At 37.7% G+C, this 21,332-nt stretch overlaps 1 protein-coding gene across 1 annotated transcript in view; it reads right to left on the bottom strand.

Annotated features, from left to right (window-relative positions):
• Positions 1-971: 971 nt before the first annotated feature.
• GRM5 (glutamate metabotropic receptor 5) overlaps positions 972-21,332 on the bottom strand; it is a 245,485-nt gene continuing 225,124 nt past the window's right edge. Inside the window, 3 exon segments of the mRNA XM_036387406.2 lie at positions 972-8,133; positions 8,136-8,389; positions 17,489-17,587. Of these exon segments, the coding sequence (XP_036243299.1) occupies positions 7,568-8,133; positions 8,136-8,389; positions 17,489-17,587 (919 nt within the window). The 3' untranslated portion in view covers positions 972-7,567.

Below are 21,332 nucleotides of genomic sequence, written 5' to 3'. Positions count from 1 at the left end.
TACCATTGTGTTATGAATTAGTCACCTTAATTTGTCAACAGCAAATTAACTGATTCAGCAGTATCTCTAGAGATGTGTTTAGAAAATAATGTGTATGATTGGCTTTTATCTGAGAGCTGCAGTTCATACTCTGCATTTCACTGCATGCAGTATAATTATTCCAAATTCTTACCAGTCTATGTAAGAGTATTAAGACTATTACAAACCCCAGATTTTGGAATGGGAGGGAAAGGATTTCCAAACTAGAAAGTTGCTTTTGTTCTGTGGGGTTTATTTGTTGTTTGTTTGTTTGGTTTGTTTTTCGGTTTGGTTTGATTTGGTTTTGGGGAGGGTTTTTAGGTTACTTTTTTGTATGGGTTGGGGTTTATTGAGTAGTGGCTTTGTTGTGGTTTTTTTTTGTTCTTTGTTTATTTTTGGGAGTTGGTTTTTTTAGCATGTAGCAGGGAAGATAGCAAAATCTATTGGCTGGAAACAGAATGTAGCCAGATGTGAGATAAGACATTTGTTGCTAGTGGTCAAAAAGGCAGAACTCTAGAAACCAAATGTTAAAGGATATAAAAAATTTCCTCTGATATTTTTCTGCAGTTCAAGATTAGATGTGAATCTACAATTGCAGGAGTAAAGTAGTTTCTTAGGACATCTATAAAAATAAACTTTTGGTATATGATTCCGTGTGGAGGAGCTTTATTTTCTGTTGCTCAAGACTAGATTATTTTACTATTTTCTTTCAAATCTACATATGCCTCATCAATGAGATTGTGTATGCGTCAAAAGACAAAGATCAAACTATAGTAGAATGTTATGTAACTATGATACCATTAATGTTAACTTAATCCTTTAAAGCAACAGAGAGGGAGGAGTAAAAGAGAGAGAGAGATTGTTTTTCAAGCGTTTGTGCATAGGCATACCTGGTTTGTAAAAAAATGCACTGAAGACATAGCTGTAAGTGTTCTGGAGAAAAAAAAATCCAGTTTTCAGTCATATCACAGATTCTTTTTAATACTGTTCAAAAAGTACCTGACTCTACATAAACACCAACTATAACATGATGTAGACAATTGAGAAACAAGCAAGTGTATTCTTCAATGCTAAAATAAATTACATTTGTACAGGTAGAAAGCAAACCAAAGCTGATAAAAATGTTAAATTTTTATGAAAAATCTTTTTCAGTTCACATCAAAATAATAACTTTACATTCTCTATGTTTTAATAGTATAAGCAGCAACAACATAAAAAAGAACAAACGGTCACAGAATGTTTGAAACCAGTTCTTCATAAGTTATTAGCAAATTAAAAAAAATAATTACAAGCACTTGTAGCCCACATAAATCTTTTGGAATTGGCACCATCTCTCTAAAACATCTATATTCTATATAGATTTCTAATTACAAATACCACCAGCAGCTGCCATATAATCCTATTAGTACATGTAATATACATAGTATATTTGTTCCCATTTGGCAGATTGGAGTGACTTAATATTTATTGTTTGTTAATACTGTCATTGCTCAGGTGAGACAAAACCAGCCATATACACCAGTTCATCACCCAGATGAATTTTTTACTTACCTTTATGCTTCACTGGCCTGTATCTCTTTTCCTTTTCACAGTATAAAATTGTTGGTGGCAATTGGAGATATTTGAACTGAGGATAAAATAATAAACCATCACAGAAAAAAAAAGAATTCAGGTAATTCCATGTAAGTCTTTACTAGATTAAGTGCATACTGAAATGGGTAGCAGATGAATGATTTTCTTGTTCATGGAGAGTATTGACTTCATTTTTGGAGTTTCATTAAACTGCCAGAAAATTGTGATCTCTTGGGTATTTTTGGACATGTTCACTCACATCCCTTAACATGTTTAGTTAGAGGATGACTTTCCCATTGGGATACCAGATAGAGTATGAATGGTAGGAAGGACCTATTCACCAAGCCTAACTTCAGGAATGAATCTAGTAAAATTCATCTGCTGTTTGATTCAAAAGAGAGTGGGAAGAATTTCCTGTCATTGTAATTCTCTGCAGAACAAATAGTCAAGTCTAGACTTCAGTGACCACTATACAACTTTGATTATCTTTATATGGATATTAATCTGGAATGATTCTATTGACCCAAATAGATTAAGGACTTCAGGACTTAAAATTATTCTGTTTAATACATAGCTTTTTGCTCTAGTGTGGAGGTCAGGACCTTTTGTTAAATATCTAGCCTTTCTGTGGAGTTTGTGAGAAGAGTTAGTTAGTTAGTTAGCCCAAGAAATCAACACAACAAGGAAAGAGATGTCTAGCAATACTCTATTTGAGCCAGTATGCAAATGCAATGTGCAGAAAATGCTAATTTTCCTCTGGGATAAATTTCTGGAGACACCTATACTTTTTCTTACAAAGATGGGCCAGGTCATCTTTGTAAAAGGTGGCTGGAGGAAAATGAAATAAGTCCCTTTTTCTGCAGTCTCAGAGAATAAGGAATTCAAGTTTAATTCCTTTACCTATCCAAGAAGATTCAATCTCTCCTTTCTATGTTGGGGTCTGAGAACTCCAGATGGAAAACAACATTTCTGCAGATAAGAAGTTATCTAAGGGCATCCTTCCCTCCTGTCACAAAAACATTTTTCAGGGAAGCATTTAACTTTTTTTAGCCAATATGTAGCACAGACAAAAAGTTGCCTTTACTTCTTTGAAGTTAAAATACCTTGTCTCTGCTTCAGAAATTTTAAAAGTATTTTATATTAAATGGTCATATATGATCTATAATTTTATTCAGTGTATGTCTTATCAGGTTGCACTGTTCCTTTTCCACTGCAATACTCTTGAATTTGTTCCTGTCCTATGAAAATACCTTGGGGAAATGAGTAGAAACTCAACACTGAGTCATTGGAGCACTTTTCAGCCAGGAGACTGTATGGTACATTCTGTGTACTCTCATGTATTTTCTGCATCCTTGATGGATTTTAACATGAGTTAGGTACAAAGATCCTTAGATGTGTGATGATCAGGTTAGTTCTGAGCATACACAGACATGCTATGCTAGATGCTGGAGGAAGGTGGCATTCAAATAGTTGTTTTAAAATTGAGTTTAAATTGTAGGTATTAAATTCTACTGAAATCCTAACTTTAGGCTCCAAAGTCTCTTTTTTGGGGTCAGTCAAACCAGACTTGACACTGGTCTCCAATACAATACAAAGTTTGTGGTCACGTTGTTAGTCCTGAGCATAGTGCTCTGATTTCCCTAAGGAACCCACTCTTTTTTATGCTGTCTGTTGCTGCCATCTTTTATCCTCTCACCTCATAAATGATGTATTAAGCAGAATAACAAGGTTGCACACTTTCCTTTACAGAACTTACACCCACAGCTATGCAGTCTTCCAGTTTGGTCTTGCACACTAAAGAAAACATTTGCAGGGGAACTCTTCTATCATCCAGAGTGAGAGTCATGGATTGGGCTTCCCATTTACTTGCTTTTGATAGCTTATTCTCTCAGTTTTTAACACTAGTTTTCCTTTTACAGACACAGCAACTGAATAAACATCCAAGAAAACTAACATAACTTTTTTTTTTTTCTTTTAGAACTTATAACGGTTTTTGAATTAGCATTTAGTTTCTATCTCACTTTTGTAGCTGGAAATCAATGGAAGAAGCCAGCACCTTGTGATCGACCAGGCTCCATGAAATATCAACAAGTGATTTGTGGACTGTGGTCTAAAAATCTCTGGTCTAAGGTATCTGCATGAGTCTAGGCACCAAATGTTCAGATAGAAGTACAAGGAAGCACATCTTCAAAGTCATGCAATCATTCTTGAGAGACAATTTAAAAATACAATTCTTCAGTATTGCAAAGGCTCCTTTCCAAATGGCCTGAGAATGGCTCACTTTATTTCAAAAGCATTGATCCAGAGGTGATTACACCATCACTCTTTAGGGCTGGCCTCAAGCACAAAAGAAATAAGAAATTTTTTTTGAGGTCCATGTGGTCAAGAATGACAGTAGTTTCAAATCCTTTAATTCCCTTTGTGTCAGCAGCACTATATTGGAAGGCAAATTTCAAGCCATACAGTTGGTACTTGCACATTCTTTAGTTAGATTGAAAAGTGTTCATGATTGTAACTTTTGCATTTATATCTGAAAACCCTTGCCACTCTAGCTAAATGTCTTAAACTAAGACTAGCATACAAACAGCATAATGAAGTCATGATGTCTGTCATTCATAATTTTTTTTCTCTTATGTCAAACCCACTGGCTTCTCCCAAAGAACTTTCCAGTCTTGCAAATCTCCCACTGGGCTCATTTGGATTATTACTACAGACATTACACCATTTTTGCCTTCTTCTCCACAAAACCTTTCCTCCCTTTGTTGAAATTCAAACATGTAATAAAAAATTACATTGATGCACTCCAGTCTGAACAATTAAAGCAGATTCTGCCTTCCTTAAATGCCTCTAAGGTTGCCCATCTTTCAATAAAAATAGACTGATTCCTAGAAGATACTACCTCAGCAGGGTCCATCCATAGTTCCTTGCGTCACTAAAATGTCTGCTGTGGCTGATAGATACGCAAAAGATACATGACTCCTCCAAAAGTGCGAGTGAACAAAAGTGTTTAAAATTTCGGTTGCACAGCATTAGGGTTTTAGGCTCTTAAAACATGCATTCAGGGCACATGGGGCATCTCCACCCAAATTGTCATGACAGTACACATGACCATTGTCAGGAAGCTCTGAGCAATAGCTGTGGTGCAGTTTGAGAGCAGAAGAGGTATATTTATGCTGAGCTTGACAGTTTCTATTTTTCACTCCTTTTTACTAGTTTTGTATTTAAGGAAATATTTTTATATTTGTCATATAATCCTTATTTCCACTGTTGATTATTTCACAGTGCAGTGAAACCCACAGATTTTAGCAGTAATACAATTCTATTAATTGTCCACCACCATAAGAAAAGACTAAAGGGGATCTAAAATTCTAGGGAAGGATCAAGATGGAGGATGTTCTTGTAAGAATATTGGTCAATAATTTGAAGTATAAGAGAACAGGTAGTAATAGAATCCCTTTGAAATTCACATTAGTTGTCTCAGTACACTCTATATTAGAACAATATTGCACTGATGGGAGACAAATATTATAATATAAGTCTTCCATGAACAACATTTAAGTGGTCTAAACTCCCCTAATAAGAATATTTGTATCACAGACTGATTGGACATGCTTTTCTCTTAAATGTGGGTTGTAACCTGTAACAGAAGATGCTTTCTCCTGATGACATGGACAGCTAAGGAATGATGAGACATGCTAGTACTGTGAACCAAGAGGGCAAAACTGAGCTCTAGTCTGGGAACCGTGCAGCTGCACAGAGCTGAGTCTGTGCTGATCAGTCATGCGAGGATGCAAGAACTGCATATGGGCAACAAGGACCTTCAGTCATGCCTTAGTGTAGGGATCTGCCTTCTGGAGTAGAGCTGTTTTGTGACCTGCCTGTTCATGCTATTGGCGAAGCTGATAAATGACTGTACCTGACAAGACAAGCATGCCCAGACTGCAATTGGATAACATTGCCTGACTCTAGAGTCACTAGAGTACCTCTGTGAGGTGCTGGTCTGGATTCAGTCATCTATTACTTTTCATTTTTAAATGTTGTTGAGAAGCAAATTGGGGTGCAACACATAATAGTGAAACAAGCATGCCAAAGGAATAGAAAATGCTCTTTGTTAAAATATGTGAATGTGCTTTCATCTTTTACTTGTTTGATCAAATAGCTATTTTGAACAAGGGGGAGAAAAAGGAGGTATGAATTTTGATTACAAAATATTTGTTATTTTCGAAGAAACAAGATCTAAAGGTTTTGAAAATAAAATATAGCAGCCTTATTTCAAGGCTCCCTTCCTTGAGGCTGTCTTCTATATAAGGCTACATCAACTCAACTTTGAATTGAAGTACATTACTCATCACTTCATGCTATCCTTCAATAAAATAAAACAAACCCATAAAAGTTTGGCACCTGAGGACAGCTATGTCATGAAGAAGAGAGCAAATACAGTGTGCGTTTAGGGTCTGACTTACAAGTTCTATGTAACTACACCTATCAAAAATTATTTAGCTACTATTCAAACTTTAAAACTCTTCCCTGCCTGTATTAAAAAAGTGCTGTGACAGTATGAAGTGCACTAAACTGTACTACTTTGATATAGGAAAAAAATTTTGAGGAATCCCCTTGTTTCTTCTGTGAGTTGCTAAGAAACAAAGATTCTGTTGGTTCATATCTCATTAGGTCTTCTTTGTATTAACCTTTACTCTGTATTGCTTTGAATGTACTTTTTTGTCACTGTTCATAGCTGCAAGGCATCAGCAGCAAAACAAATTTTAAAATTGCTGCTTATTAAACAGTAGCTTAATCACCTCTAAGCAGACTTTGACACAGGGTTTTTTTCCATATATATGTGTATATTAATTAAGATTATGACAACCTGTCCCACTGATAGTTAGCATTTGTCATAATCCAAATTGGTATCCTAGAATTCTGTCATTCAAAGGATGGAGAAAATCCTTAGGGTGTTTACCTGTTTGTTACAAGCAAAGATGGGAGTCTGAATAAGTATTCTAACTGGTAACATTATCATGAGGATGTCCATAAAAATGTGTTAATTTCTCTAGGGAGTGCAGCTATAATGTAGCTTGGTAGTGCTGCTAGAAAGAGAATATTCATCTCAACAACTTGCCCTGGTAAGTGAATTACAAAACAGTACTCCAGAAAATATTTTTTGCTACTTCAATATTAGTTGGCAACATGGTGAAATAGTCAGGAGATCTTCCTTGGGTTTTGTTGTTGTGAAGGTGAATCCAATGATAACAAATTGAAATTTGATACTGATAGAAGATAATTTCATAAACAAATGTGTAGGTTGAGAAGTCACTTGTAAAGCCCTCCATATTGCAGTCACTCACTGCAAAGCCTCAGCTTAGTGTTATCCATGTGTAACGTATCACAGACACAATATTCTTCAGCAAAAGGTTTCGTAGTAACATACATTACTGCTTTTTGTGATCTTCATAGAAAAAAAAAAGAGAGAAAGCTTGACATGTTGGTCCCAGATTTGAGTCTGTTAGAAAATGTACATTCAATGTTTGGTCTTCTATTCTTGATAAAAGATCAAGGTTCACTTCTGGGCAAGGGATCAGAGTAAACAAACAAACCATTGTACAGTTGTTTACAATCTAGTTACCCCCTGTCCCCTATATTGTACACACAGTTCATTGTAATACTAAAGCAAAGCACTTGGTATGTAACTGGATTAACAGACTCCTTATAAGCCCTCAAAAATAGATTCAGTGTTTCTGAAAAGCCCATGTTTTTTTAAGGCCACGATAATCTGCCAAGAGTCATTTTGTCTTTAAATCAGCATAATTAATCTGATGTTTCCGCCTCTCAAGTGATTCCTCTTCTTCTCTTCCATTCCTCACAAGATGACCCAATGCCTCTCACTGTGCCTGCATAAACACTGGAGATCTTGAAGACTTGGCTGTCCCCTCACTACTTGCTTGCAGTTGTTGAGCTCCAACATCGTCTTGGACTACATTCACAGCGAAGAGGAACTTTGAGTATAATCTCTGATGAGGAGTGTGTCGTATTTGGGGGAGGATGGGATACAGAGAGCTGATTCAGAAGCTGGAGAGCTGGGAGATGCACTTCCAGAATCAATGGAGTCTCTAAAAGGAGAAGGAGGAGTTAAAGCCACCAACTCCTCCAGGTCTTGCTTGGTTGTTGGGGTCTCTGAAGTGCCTTCTTTGATGCTGTCATTTGAAGGTTTCCTAGCAGCCTGTGAAGAACCATTGACTTCAATGGCAGGAAGTGGTTGGATCTCTGCAAGTGTGGTCATTGTTGTAGGGAGCTGGATTTCCCGTGGAATCAGGTACGAAGAGCAGAGAGGAGCAGCCCCCGCTGTCCCTGGAGTAGGTGTTGAGAGCATCATAGAGTTCAGCTCACTGATATTGGCTGTGAAGCGAGTAACAACACTGCTGATCTGCTCCATGATGGACCCTTGAGAGGAGCTGCTTCGCTGAGGAGGTTCTGACTGGAAGGTGGGGGCTTCATCTTCTGTTCGGCTGACAGAGGCAGTTCTGTGGCTCAAAGTGCTGATTGGTGAGGAGTCTGTGGTCGGTATTGAGCTGGGTATTGCTCTTCGGCTTCCGAAACGTCGTAAAGCGTTTTGGCACTAGCCTCAGGAAATGTAGCGCTGCTACTGTGCCGGCTACTATCTGTGCTTTTAGAAAAAGGCTTGATCACTGCAGTTTGGTTGGTGTTCTCTTTTTTGTTGATGTGGACTGACAACCGCTGCCAAAGGTGTGCTCCTCGGCTGCTTTTCTCGTTCTGGGCCCAGGAAACTGATTTCCCATTAGAGCTGTAAACACAAATGAGATAAGATGGTAACTTGCTACAAAGTTAAAAATTTAATTGCTGTTCCTATATCAAGGGTATATGGTATTTTAGAATTTATATTTACTATAAAGCTAACTGTAACTTCATCTATATCTATTTATTGCAATATATCTATCATTTATACCTGTATGTTTGAGGAAAACAAGCAGCAAGTCAGCTCATTTCACAGGCCAGTTGTGCACCCAGCCACCACCTGTCCTGTGCTAGTTCATGGCCACTGCTGGCCCCTCTGTTGAGGCCCTTGGGGCATATGCAGTGTCCATGCTGAGGGAGAGAGCAACTTGATGGCTTCCCTTCTGTTGGTCTGGTGTCAGGAAGAGGGCCTGTGGGACTGAGGGATGCATAGAGGAGTAAGGAAAAATTAAATGCTTGAAGAGAGTGAGAGACTCGGACTGGCTAGAGTGCAGGGGCAGGTGTGTGGGCAGGCCTGGGAGCTTTCAGTGGTAAGGAGCTTGGTATAGTGTTCTAAACATGGATTCATGGTATAGGGCAGGGATTGTAGACTGGGAGATGAAGAAGTTTAATCTGTTAAGGCTGGGGAAAAAAATCTGGTTTTGTCCCACTATTTGAAAGCATTGGAGCAACACACAGAAAGGGACTATACTGGTTGTAGGTAATGAGCAACAACTTCTTCATCAAGGTACTTGGCAAGCTACCTGCCACTAAATTAAAGAAATAATTTATTTTTTTCAAATTGCAGGTCAGCTCAAAGAATTAAACTATGTTCCTAGTAGGAAAGAAATATCAGACAAACTATACAGGCTCTTCATGGTAACATGAGTTTGGAGACAGCAATAAACATTTTGCTCCACTTTTCTGCAAAATGAGTCCTCTTAGGGTAAATTCTCTTCAGATCCCACCATACTCTTTTTCAAAATTACTTATTTGTCTCCTCTTGATACCTAAGAAAAGCCAGCTGTGGCCCTTATGAACACACAGTATTTCCTTCTACATCTTCCTCAGTCTGATGAACTGGTGTTTGCACATACATTAACATATAGTTCTTGGAAATAATGAAGATATTAGAAATATCTCTTAGCTGAAACAGACAATGACTCTGAAATGATGTCAACAGGAAAAACAGTCCACACATACAAATAAACATGATTTATACATAAAATGCATCAAAACTTTAGACAATTCGCTTTGGTTTCCAAAACATTTGCTATAGTCATTTAGGATTTGTGAAAAGACAACATTGGAGACCCTGGTAGACTACTGCAAATTTGTTTTTAAGTCTGCAATAGATATCCTCAAATGTTAGCCTGCAGCATAATAGTTTGCAAAGCACATACTTTACTAAATGCAGATGACTTTATACCAGCCTTCATGTGGAGACTTCCCTCAAACTATCCATTTAATAGCTCTTCTGGCCATCTAAAAAAAGTTGCATGTTGAGTGTAAAATAAAACCTCCTGATGGTTTCATGTCTGTGATTACATTACATGGAATTACAATGGATCATGTAACACAACATATATCAACATATTTCCCCTTCAAAGAAGCATGACAGAATCCAGAAGACAAACACAATGTAAAACAATGGGTACTTTAGGAGAGGGAAGACTGGGAAGGGAGCTGTATAAGTACATATGGGCTCCCCCCTTTGCTGCAATGGTCACCGGGATGATATTTGTGTCTTGGAAGCTGTCTGTTAGGCCCCTGTCCCCAAAATGCCAGGCAAAACAGCTGGTGGTTTGTAACTTGCTGTTCAGACAATCCCTTCCTTCTGCTGTACTGCAATCAGAGCAAGAAGGAAAATCAAACTCTGTCCTGTAGCACTGCTCACTGAATTTCTGGGAGTCCAGTTCTGGACTGAGCAGGAGATGGCACCAATGTCTTGCAGAGTAAAACTGTTCCCTCTGAGGACCATGCACTTTTTTCCTTGCAACACATACTCTGAGGGTGTTGAGAACTGTTTGAGAGCCCTGGCTCACTGGTCATGCTGAGTCCTGAGCTCGGTGGGATCTCAGTGACAGCAGCAGCAGCCGATTTTGGATTGTTTGGCAGATGAGATCTTGCCTCTAGTTCTGCTATGTGACCATGAAACCTTGTCCCAGCTGCTGCTGTGTTTGACCTGGACTAGGAGGGAGAATGATCTGGCACTTGTAACTTTGATCAGGAAGAGAGGATGCAGATCCAGTCTTGGATATCCTCCTGGTGAGGTCTTAGAAGGGCTTGTGACAGGCCTGCCTGCCACAGGGGTGAAATAAATGCCATTAACATGAAGGATTAGTCAATGCAAATAGAAATGTTTGCCCAAGAAAGGGGTGTATTCTAGCACCCCTCCTGACTTCAAGCACTGACTTAGTACAGATGTTCAAACCCTTTTAATAGTGTACTAAATGCATATAAATATTTTCATGGCCTGAAGACCAGATTGTAAGAGTTTGTGAAAGCAACATGCTACTCCCTCCCTGGTCACAGTTAAAAAGACAATAATTAAGGAGGGATATGAGGCTGAAGAACCTGGAGAAAGGGAAAGGATGAAATCTGAGTTTGCATCGAACCCTTGGGAAAGATAGTGAACAGTTAATGTTCCGTGGTGCAAGTCACCAGCCTCCCTGAATCTCAGTTTGAGTTTGGGTCAGTCTTGGCTGAAATACTCACACTTCTTTTGTACTCTGCCCTAGAGTAATTTCTGCATGTGGCTCTCATCTTGATCCTAGGGCTCTGAAGGAGACCCAGTGGCTGTTTAGCACAAGTTTTGTGCAAAAGTCTGAAAGACTTGACCATTATTCACTGCAAATACCTTGATATTACAAAATGAATAGGACAAAAACACCATCCACTGAACAGGGGGTGGGGCACTGGAATGCGCTGCCCAAGGAAGTGGTAGAATCAGCATCCTTCTAACTGTTCAAAACACATTTGGATCCAGCACTTGAGAAAATGGTTTGGTGGTGAACACAGTGATGTTGGGTTAACAGTTGAACTTGATGATCTCAAAGGTCTTTTCCAACCTTTTTGATTCTATAATTTTTCAGTAAGGAGTGTACCCTATAGCTAAAGAATTTTTGTGTCAGAAATGCATCCTCTGTTTTATCATGCTGCACCTACTTACTAGGAAGTCAACACTGGACTGAATTGTGCAATCATTTTTTTACCTCTGTAAAAGGAGCACCACTTGTTTTCTTATACTGCCATGAAAGTGGGTTGAGGATATATTGCTGTGATAATACTCTAAGATCCTGCTCTAACTGCATATTGATTGGTACTCCGTCAGGTTAACTGGAAACCATGCAATGCTCACAACTTAAAAAGAGAGAAATAAAGATAGATCACAGACATAGAACAGGATATCTAGGAATGGAATTGTTTACATTTACTATGCCCAGTTATGCCTTGACTCTTCAATGATGGGAAACTTTAGGATAGTGAAATTTTAGATTTTTCTTTTAAACAGATTTTGGCTCCATCAGTTGAAAACAGAAGAAATAAACTTTTGAACTCTCAAAGGAATTTCACTGCAAAGTTTGGCTGAATACAAATTTTTATATCCCATTCTTCTGCTCTGCCAGTTCTTCTGCTGACACATTGCACTGAATAGAGCAGAGGAGAATGGAGCAAACTTCAACCAGTGATACCAAAATGTTCAGATTTTTTTTTAAACAAAGCCTTTTGCAAAACTTTTATTTTTGTTTTTAATTTCTCTTGCCATAGGTTAATTAGGTTCAGATTTATGCACAAGAGAAACTTCCTGAGAACCAGACAGTAATTTTTTCTCCATTGTCTTTACTAAAAGCTGCTTTGATTTTGATAGACTGGCTTTTTCTCTGCCTTCTAGACTTACATAATATGTACAAGAAACAAAATTAGAATAAATGAGAAAATTTGAAGTAGCTGATATTTCAAATATTTCTTCTGCAGTTGTCCACTTGATGACAGAATAGCAATTAGTTTTGTTTCTATTTTTTTTTCTCCTACTGAATCTCTTCAGAGACACTTGAGTTTTGTCTTTAAAGATTTTTTCTGTTCAAGAGAGCTATTAACTGCTTTTATACACTTAGATGTGAAAAAAAATTCCTCTCCCTTTACAAATATTTTTTAACTGTCTAGAATGGGTCACTTGGTCTTTTGTTTTTGTTGAGGTAGTAGAACTTTGTTGCAGTATTTTCTTCCTCTGTTGTATGATTATCTATGAGATGGTGCATAGGTCTGCCACTAGCCAGGTGCTAGTGAGGCAATTTGTTTTGTAAGGTACTTCAAAGTGCAGAAGAAATGAAAAACAGGAAGAGGAATTTACAGACACAGCAGCTGAAAACTCTCATATTTTAACAAGGGTGCCATTCTTGTTAATTATCCAGAGCTGCTAAAATTAATTCTGGTGCTGAATGCCTAGGGACCAGTACTGGGGACAGTTACTGAAAACTATGCAATTTGAAAATAAGTGACTTCCTCTCTTAATATCTTTCACTGAACTAGGAAAATCAGTTTAAAGTGATGGAATTCATTATTTTTTAAGAAAGCCCAGAATGCATAGCTGCATAGTGAAAACCAAAATATAAGTGGAACCATAAAAATGTAAGGGAATTTTTAGTCTCTGTCACATACTAATATGGGTATCTAACTCCAAATTTGAAATGGTACAACTGCAAACACACACTGGACAGTAACTTGATGGAGACATGTAAGATATGTTTGCAACCCGTCCTCATGTGACTACAATAAGGAAAGATTCCAAATTCTTAAGTTTTTTAAGTCCATGAATGGAATTTCATATTTTAGAACACTGGTCCAAATTTTATGGAGCTAAAATTGGTAGCAAATTTGTGCCCCGATGTTTCAATGGCTGAAGTGTTGCAATTAAGGTGTAGTTCTGACACTGTGCAGACTTCTTGCATCTTTAAGGGTGAACTCTTCCCGTGTTATCCCCAGAAGCAACTGGCAGGATAAACTTCTGTACTTGGCTCAGCCCATATAACTTTCTGCCAAAGAGAACCCTTATTATTCAAAGTAAATAGTAAGAACCTGTTCTCCTTTTAGACTCCTCTGCTGAAACCTTATTGAGGACCCAATGATATAATCATTCTGCCTGAAAAGGATTTGTGTGCTATCTGCAGACTTAACTAAAACTTGATACTTCTTAAGGGATGGTGTGTGTATGTGTGTGTGCCCATGATGAATTCAAGTAGGGGCAAATATGCATTTTCTTTCATCTTGTCACCTGCAATCTCAGATCATTATTTCTTTTGCTTGTAGTGACCCAAGTTCTTCATCCCTGGGAGAATGCAAGTGCCTTGCAACATGCTAAAAACACTGAAATTAAATAAGTGGTAAAGTGGTGAACTTCAGTATACAACTATGAAGAAGCAAGCCATAGTTTCTCCCAGAAATATAGAACAACCTGGATAACTTGATGCAAAACCAAAGATGTCTAAATTAGGTAAATTCTACCACTGTAACATTTTATTTTATTGCTATTCCTCTAATTTAAAAAATCTTTTAAGAAAACCTCGACATGCCTATGTAATTTTTTCCCTGGGTAGAAGACAATTCTGCCACAAACAAATAACCTGCTAGTGATATATCACTCAAGTTATTTAGTTTAAATTAATCTTATACTGCTTTTTCTGTGGAAATAAATGACAACAAAACAGAAAAGAGGAACAATACAAGGAAAAAAATACTTTTGTCATGTCCTGAGCTGTAGAAATAAACAATGATTTGCAATTATTTTTTCACAGTAGTTTTCTGTTGTGAACAGCAAGAGCAATTATTTATCATACTCTAAAAATCATAATATGTTGATACCTCCTTTCCTCATGAAAATCCCAGCTGACATTTATTTGAGTGACTTTAATATGTAAGTATGAAAGAAACTACAAAGTGAGAGAGAGTTGATGGACAAAACCTTTGTCAGTGACCTCCCAGTGCAGCCACCAGTGATGCTGATTCTGGTAACTGCTTCAGCGGCCTGCCTGATTAGATTGGGAAATGGAAGGTCTGGTATATGAATGAAACATTTCTAGTACATCATTACTCAAAATGCAAAAATGATCCTGGTATGAGATGTATCTTCTTTTCTCTACTACCATGACCTCATTGCTATTGTTGATTAAGGTAACTAGAGTTGTGTTATGCTTTTTGTCTGAAAAATGCCCTTTCAAGCATCTCTGAGCACATCTCTGCTACACTGGAGCATTCTATTCACAGGATGGAGAGAGGACAATGACACCTCTTGAACTCTGAGCTCCTCTTCCTGAGTTCCACTTAAAGCAGAACATGCTTTAAGGTGTTTTCAGCATTTATTGGTCAACCTGATTTTTCATTGTTTTCATTGCCAAAGGTATGAAGTGGGAATTGGGAAAAATAGAAACCATCACCTTACCTGACACTGAAATCAAGTGTAAAAGCAGTGCACAAAAAAAAGAAACACAAGACCCACACACAACACAAACAAAAACCAACCAACAAACCAACCAATAGACCAATGAAAAAAAAATTAACTCTCCTAGTTGTATCTCCAAAGTCAAGAGTTGATTTGACTTCTATCTTTGCAAAGAGCATGCATTTGGAGGAATTTTACATGTTTGGCATGCCTAATAAATAATTACAGAAGTAATTTTTGCACATAGGACTTATCAGCAGGAAAATTACTCCTGTGAGTTATTAAACAGTTTCTTATTCATTGCATTCAATCAACTAAAAAATGTATATATTATGCAAGAAGTGCAAAAGAACTGATGTTATGGCTGCTTTGTGAAAGCTTCATAAAACATCTCATTCCTATAGTTGATTTTATCATATATGTGTGAATGATTCTCACAGGTGATGCAGGAGGTTGTAACTTCCCTAATTAGAAACAGCCTTTCAAGGCAACACATAATGTACCCACTACTTCTATTTATGTGTCATTTTTCATCTTGCAACATCCAAAGCCACTTGTAATACTAATATAAAGGGATAGTTAGGCCCAGATGTGGAAAATGTCCACACTAGGGCTGGAATGCAAATATAACATTGCATGAGGTATTTGAGGACATAAGCTGAACAACACTGCCCAGTATGAATTGCATGGCATTATTTAGACTGGAAGACTGTAAGGTGGGATTTGGTCAGTATCATGAGACCTCTTTGTCCCATGAGATGATGAGGTTTTTTCATCATTCACAAATGGTGAGGCCCCTGTATGTCTTTTTCCATTTGCTCTTCATCTCAGTGACTTCTAACACAGGTCTGATACCTGCTGGGATGTCAGAATGTACCTGCTTTCTGAAATGCCTGAGTTCTGTCTGGGAGATTCCCAGTCTGCTCAAAGGCAACTCTGCTGAGCTCACAAAATTGGAAAAGGACCATTGGCCAGGACATTGTGGCTGGAGACACAGCCATCAAATGCAATTGCAGTCTCTATTAAGCAGCAGGTGTTCTTAACTGTTTGAGTAGGTCTTGCAGCTGACAGACTTGCTGTGGAACTATTAGACTGACACAGTTTCCAGTCTTTTTGACTGTTAGGGCATCCTCTTTAACAGGAACCTTTTTCTCCTCTCTACTTGACTCAGATGGATTACAGTCTGGAATACAAACAGATTCTTCACTGTGAAGATATAAAAAAGAAGTTTTTCAAATGTGTATAAATGGCCAGGTAAAACAGAGCTGAATGCTGTACAACAAAATACAGTTGTCTGACAATTACATGTACTTTTCCACTCTTCAAAGTTCCATCATATATTGATTTCAGATAGCTTTTAAATGAAGAATAAATATTTCTGAAGGCAATGCAATGTAAGAAAAAAAAAATCCAGATGACACATAGACAAGAAACCCCTCCAGTTGACAAAAATATACTTTGTGTGAAACACTAAGCAATCAAGGTTTCTGATGGTTTTTTAACTGAAGAAGCCCTCAGGTGTGTGCTGTGTGGTGTGAGTATTGATAGCCCTACGAATGTGTGTGAATGCTGTACCCAAGGGAAACATAACACTGTGCAAGTGTCTCCCTGAATACCCTCCTGCATTGATAAAATTTCCCAAGGGATGTAACACTTGGGAAAATTGATGGTATAATTTGGTCACCCTGTGCTCTACTGTTACATTTGTAAATATCCTACAGGGCTTGATAAGGAAGGAGCAGGTCTTTTATTAAATGGTAAAATGGTTCTTATGCTTAGTAGGACATAACACAATGACACAATGCTTCTTAAAAACATTGTTTCATGAAAGATGTATAACCATCTTTGGCATGTATGTGCTTATATATTTATGAAAGGACATATATGGAGAAATGAAAATTCTGTCCCATGGGAGAGCTCAACGTTTGGAAATCTGGCTGGACTCAAAATGAGAAGAATTGCTGAAATCTCCAAGTATTGCACAGAATTATGTAGTTTGAAGTATTTCAAGAGGAAAAACATCAAAATGGCCATACTAAAGCAGTTAATCCTAGTAACATTGAAGAAACTCCATTATTTGATATTCATTAAATTGTAGTGTTGCTTAATGTCATGCAAAATATAATGACAATGAAGCAAAAATAAGTATATGAATTAAATTGAGAAAGTTATTAAAAAGATGGTTTAAACTGTATTTAAAATTACTTTGAAATCTTTCCTTAAAATAACTGCAAAACTCAGCACTTTTCCATAGGTTATTTTGATTTAGAAGAACCAACATTTTCATATTGAATATGTTTTTATCAATCAGTTTTTCTCTGCCCTTTTTAAAAGTTCTTTTGGTTAGACTTAATGTAACCCCTAAAATGAAGTGGACCTACCCTTACTCCAGGTTTGAATTCTGCTTCTTTTCATCTGCCCAAGAGGCTTAATGAGTCAGGTGTACGATTTCTCCTCCCCAAAGCACCATATTACAACAACATCACACAGGACATGTGGTTCAGATCACTGGAATGAACACGGTGCAGGGTTTTTTTGTAGTCAGATGGAACACATAAATCAGCAGTGGCAAGATGTTTTCTTTTATTTTTTTTCTTTTTTTCTTTTCTAAACATACTTTATGGGATACACAGGAATTACAGACAGAAGATCTAGCCTGGAATTATCCAAGGCTGCTTCTTCTGTCACAGACATATCACACTGACCTAAGGCCACTTGCTCTTTGCTTACCTGGTCATTGTAGCTCGCCCACCATTCCCCATACTCCCTTTTGGGGTGAAACACTCTATTTCCGACTTGTGCGGAGGGGCCAGTCTCCTGCCTTTGTACCTAATAAATCACGACAACAACAGGAGCAAACAGAGAGAAGTGATTGTGTGCTCAGCTTTCTTTGTCAGCTGCTGTGCAAAGGGCCATGCACATGAATGTTACTGTGGCAGTGCTAGAGAAGAGTGCAAAGCAGCTGGGGGAGTGGTGGAATAACTGCATAAAATCCCAGACCAGTGTTAAAGCCAACAGGGTTATGCAGGATGGGTGCTCACTGTTTTCTTTATATATATCTCTATATATATGTATCTGTAACTCCATATAGGAGGAGCCAAATAGTTTTACAGAATAAATAGCATGCTAACACTTTAGTATTTTTTGGAGTTAGACCAAAACAGAGAAATTAGACCAAAAAGAGAAAAAATCTCCTTAGAGAGAAACAGTTTAAGGGAAGCAACACTTAAGTTAACAATCTGTGGGAAATCAGCTGGTGTCCATGTTCTCAACCATAACTTATTTCCCTGATCCTACATCTCTGTAATATGTGGTGTGTTTCACTTTTCAAAGCAAACACCAGTGTAGTGGGTTGTTTTGGTAAAATTGGTGTGGGCTCACAGTTCATGTTGTGAATGGGACTTCCTCTCTCCACTGGCAACAAATTGATGTTAGATGACTTGCTGAGATCTAGACATAAAGTCAAGTGAGATCAATCCCAAACCTAGAGCCCAGTGCAGTACTATGTGTATTTTATGTACAAGACCTTACTCTTCGATGAAAAAAAATCACTTGGATAAACAGTTTAATACTTGATCATCTAATTAATTTATGGATGAGATACAAGATAAGACCTGGTCATTGTTTAGTCTTGGAAGACTCAGTTGGGGTGTGAGTAATGTAGAGGTCTCATACGGTCTCTCCTCCCAGCAGTGAACTTCACCCTAATTGTACAAATTCTTGTGCTAGGTGTTGAAATACCTATTTAGGTCCTTTCAAGAAAAATTTGGGCAAAGTACCTGCATATGTCTTCTCAAAGAGATAGTGATATCCCATCCTGAAATCCTATGAGCTGCACTGTGAGGTTTTAATATACGTCTGTTGGGAAGCTTGTGCATTTAACACTGTTAAAATCACAGAATAATGAACTTTTCTGTTGCTCATTCATTAATCTGATCTAGATAACAAAAGTAACTTGAAGAGAATTACCCTGTAAAAGATAAATAACCTGAGTACAGAGAAAGTGAACTAAATATTGGATGCAGATGTAGTAGACCCTCAGATGCAGAGTATATTGAATAAATCACTAATGAAGAAGCTTAGTGAATCTGAGAGTGAACCGGATACAGCAAAATGAGGTGTATAAGTGCAAAGTCCTTTGGTTTACAAATTATAACCTTACTGAAAGGAGAACAACAGCAATTTTGCAGACTGGCTACCAAGGTTTTAAGACCATTTGGAGTGTGGTATATGTAGTGCTCCCAGTTAGGCACGAAGCTCACACAGGACACACGTACTAAATGGAAACCAATTCCTAGAGTGGAGAAAAAGTGGATGGGTTTAGAGAGTAGATAAATTTACTGGAAAATACAAATGAAGTCAAACTGGATTATACAAAATTAATTGGGATAGCCAGAGAAAAAAGAGAAGGAAGAAAAGAATGTGCAGAAACTTCACAGGAAAAAAAAAAAGGAAATAAACTTGAAGTGAAGGTGTTAGACATCAAAGAAAGTAGAATTTAAGAAGAGCAGGATGGAAATACAGTTATGTTTAGAGTAAATAACCGAAAAAGATATTTTGTCTAGCATAGCGTAGGGAAAAAATTGAAACTAGGAAAAACTGGGAGACTCTAAATACTCACGATAAGCAGGATTCTAGAAAGTAGCCAACAAAAAGGAAAAAGAGGTAAATAAATGTCCTTGGTAATCCCACCCTGAAGAGCCCCAGGTTAGGATGGATGTGACCCAGATAAATAAATCTCCACAACTGTCCATTTCACATTAGCATAAATTTCACTACCATAAAAATCAGCAGAGACACTGTTATGAATCTCTCGAGTTTATCCATCCACTCAAAAGCAAATTGCACTACCAGAAACACCATGTTGCCTCATAAAACCTCAAAGCCTTGAGCCATAGTAACTGCTACACTGCCATTCAGTCAGTGCTAAATGTCCATGGAATTATGAAAACAGTGACCAAACTCTCATCAGTCCTGTGGGTGTGGAAAGTGCTTCTAACTTGAAATGAAGTTCCAAAATTCTTTGAGTGATGATTCTGAAAAGGCACACCAAAGATTCGTATAAAATGTTTTCAGCGCTCAGAGCAGACACAGGAAATTACTTTGGCTCAGAACATCTTGCATTAGAAAAATGTCCCCTTCCAGGTTGTTAAAGTCAAGGATTGCTTTAAAAGAGCAAATCTGTTGAGAGGGAAAACCCTCAGGAATTTCTTTGCAGTTGACATAAGAACTACTAATGTGAAAAGTAATTGGGTATTTTGGAAGAGTCATAAAACAGTACAGTGTGAGCAGTATACACAAGAACAAATTTATTTTTTCATTGTCTCCAATTCCAGGACTATATATTGGCTAGAAAAAAAAATAGAAGACTTTGATTCTGTGCAGAAAGGCAGCAACTAAATTCTGTTATAGGATTTAAAATATTTTGGGTCATCTTTAAGGGTTTTTCCCACATCTTTTGGTAGAAATGGTGATCTGTGTCATTTGGAAATTTGGGAAGTAATTCCCAATAACTCAGTCACTGCAGAGCTTATCCATTTGCCAAACGCTTGGTCACATCACTCTATCTTACACAACAGTGCTCTGCTCTCTCCAGAGAGCCTCACTAGAGAGAAGGAAACTCCTGGGCTGAGAAACCATGACTACACTGCCTTGGTTTTTAGGGAAGTCAATGTACATTTGATACATGGTAGGAAACACCAATGAGACTGCTCAAGTTTGAAGGCCTTTCTCTGGCCTTCTTCACCTTCCAATAAAACTCCTCTTGTAGACCAATATTAAGGGATTCTATGGGAAACAAAGGGGGAATATGGGTATCACCATCCTGAATGAGATCAATAATGATTCACTAAAATCTGTAGAAATCAGCTTTTATATATGTGTAGAGTCCTACATTTTTTTCCTTTTTGTTTTTTTTCTTTTTTTTTCCTGTGCTGATAGGAAAAACTGACAGGTGCTGACAAATTTCTAGATATGGGCTTTTTTTTACATTATGCCTGCACAGTAGATCCAGGTGCTGGTATCCTGGTGGTCTTAACTTCATGTTAGGATGAGACCCATCTTCGTTCATGGTCCCTCGTACTTCTGCTCTTTCCCAGTTTCCCTGCAGAAGGTGTTGGATACCTTGATCAGCAGCACATTTCACATGGCTGCACATCCCCTGTCTGCAGGATGATGGCAGGGGAGACCTAGAAGTTGTGCCATAGCTTACATTTGTCAGTAGTTTGGTCAAAGACACCCTTCAAAAATAATCTATGGATAGAATGTGGATGGTAATGCACAGGTTCTGTTAAAATGTCCACACTACACAGTGAGAGATTTATCAAAAGACAAGGGTTTGTAATACCAAAAATTGTTTTTTTCTAGCAATCTGTTCTCTGAAAAAATAATATGAGCAACTATAAACTTGTTTGTACTCTTTGACATAAGGGGATTTTTTTCCTCTTTTTCAGTAAAATAGTTTAACTAACTGAAGATATCTCAGGGTATCTTTAGGTTTTTAAAATGTAAATCAAATGTAATTTATTGTGTTGGACATGGAGATCAGTCATAAATCCCTATTTCAAATGCAATC

Source organism: Molothrus ater, chromosome 2, assembly GCF_012460135.2.
Source record: "Molothrus ater isolate BHLD 08-10-18 breed brown headed cowbird chromosome 2, BPBGC_Mater_1.1, whole genome shotgun sequence".
NCBI lineage: Eukaryota > Metazoa > Chordata > Aves > Passeriformes > Icteridae > Molothrus > Molothrus ater.
The sequence above is the reverse complement of the archived record's forward strand: the minus strand, read 5'-3'. Positions and strand labels throughout refer to the sequence as shown.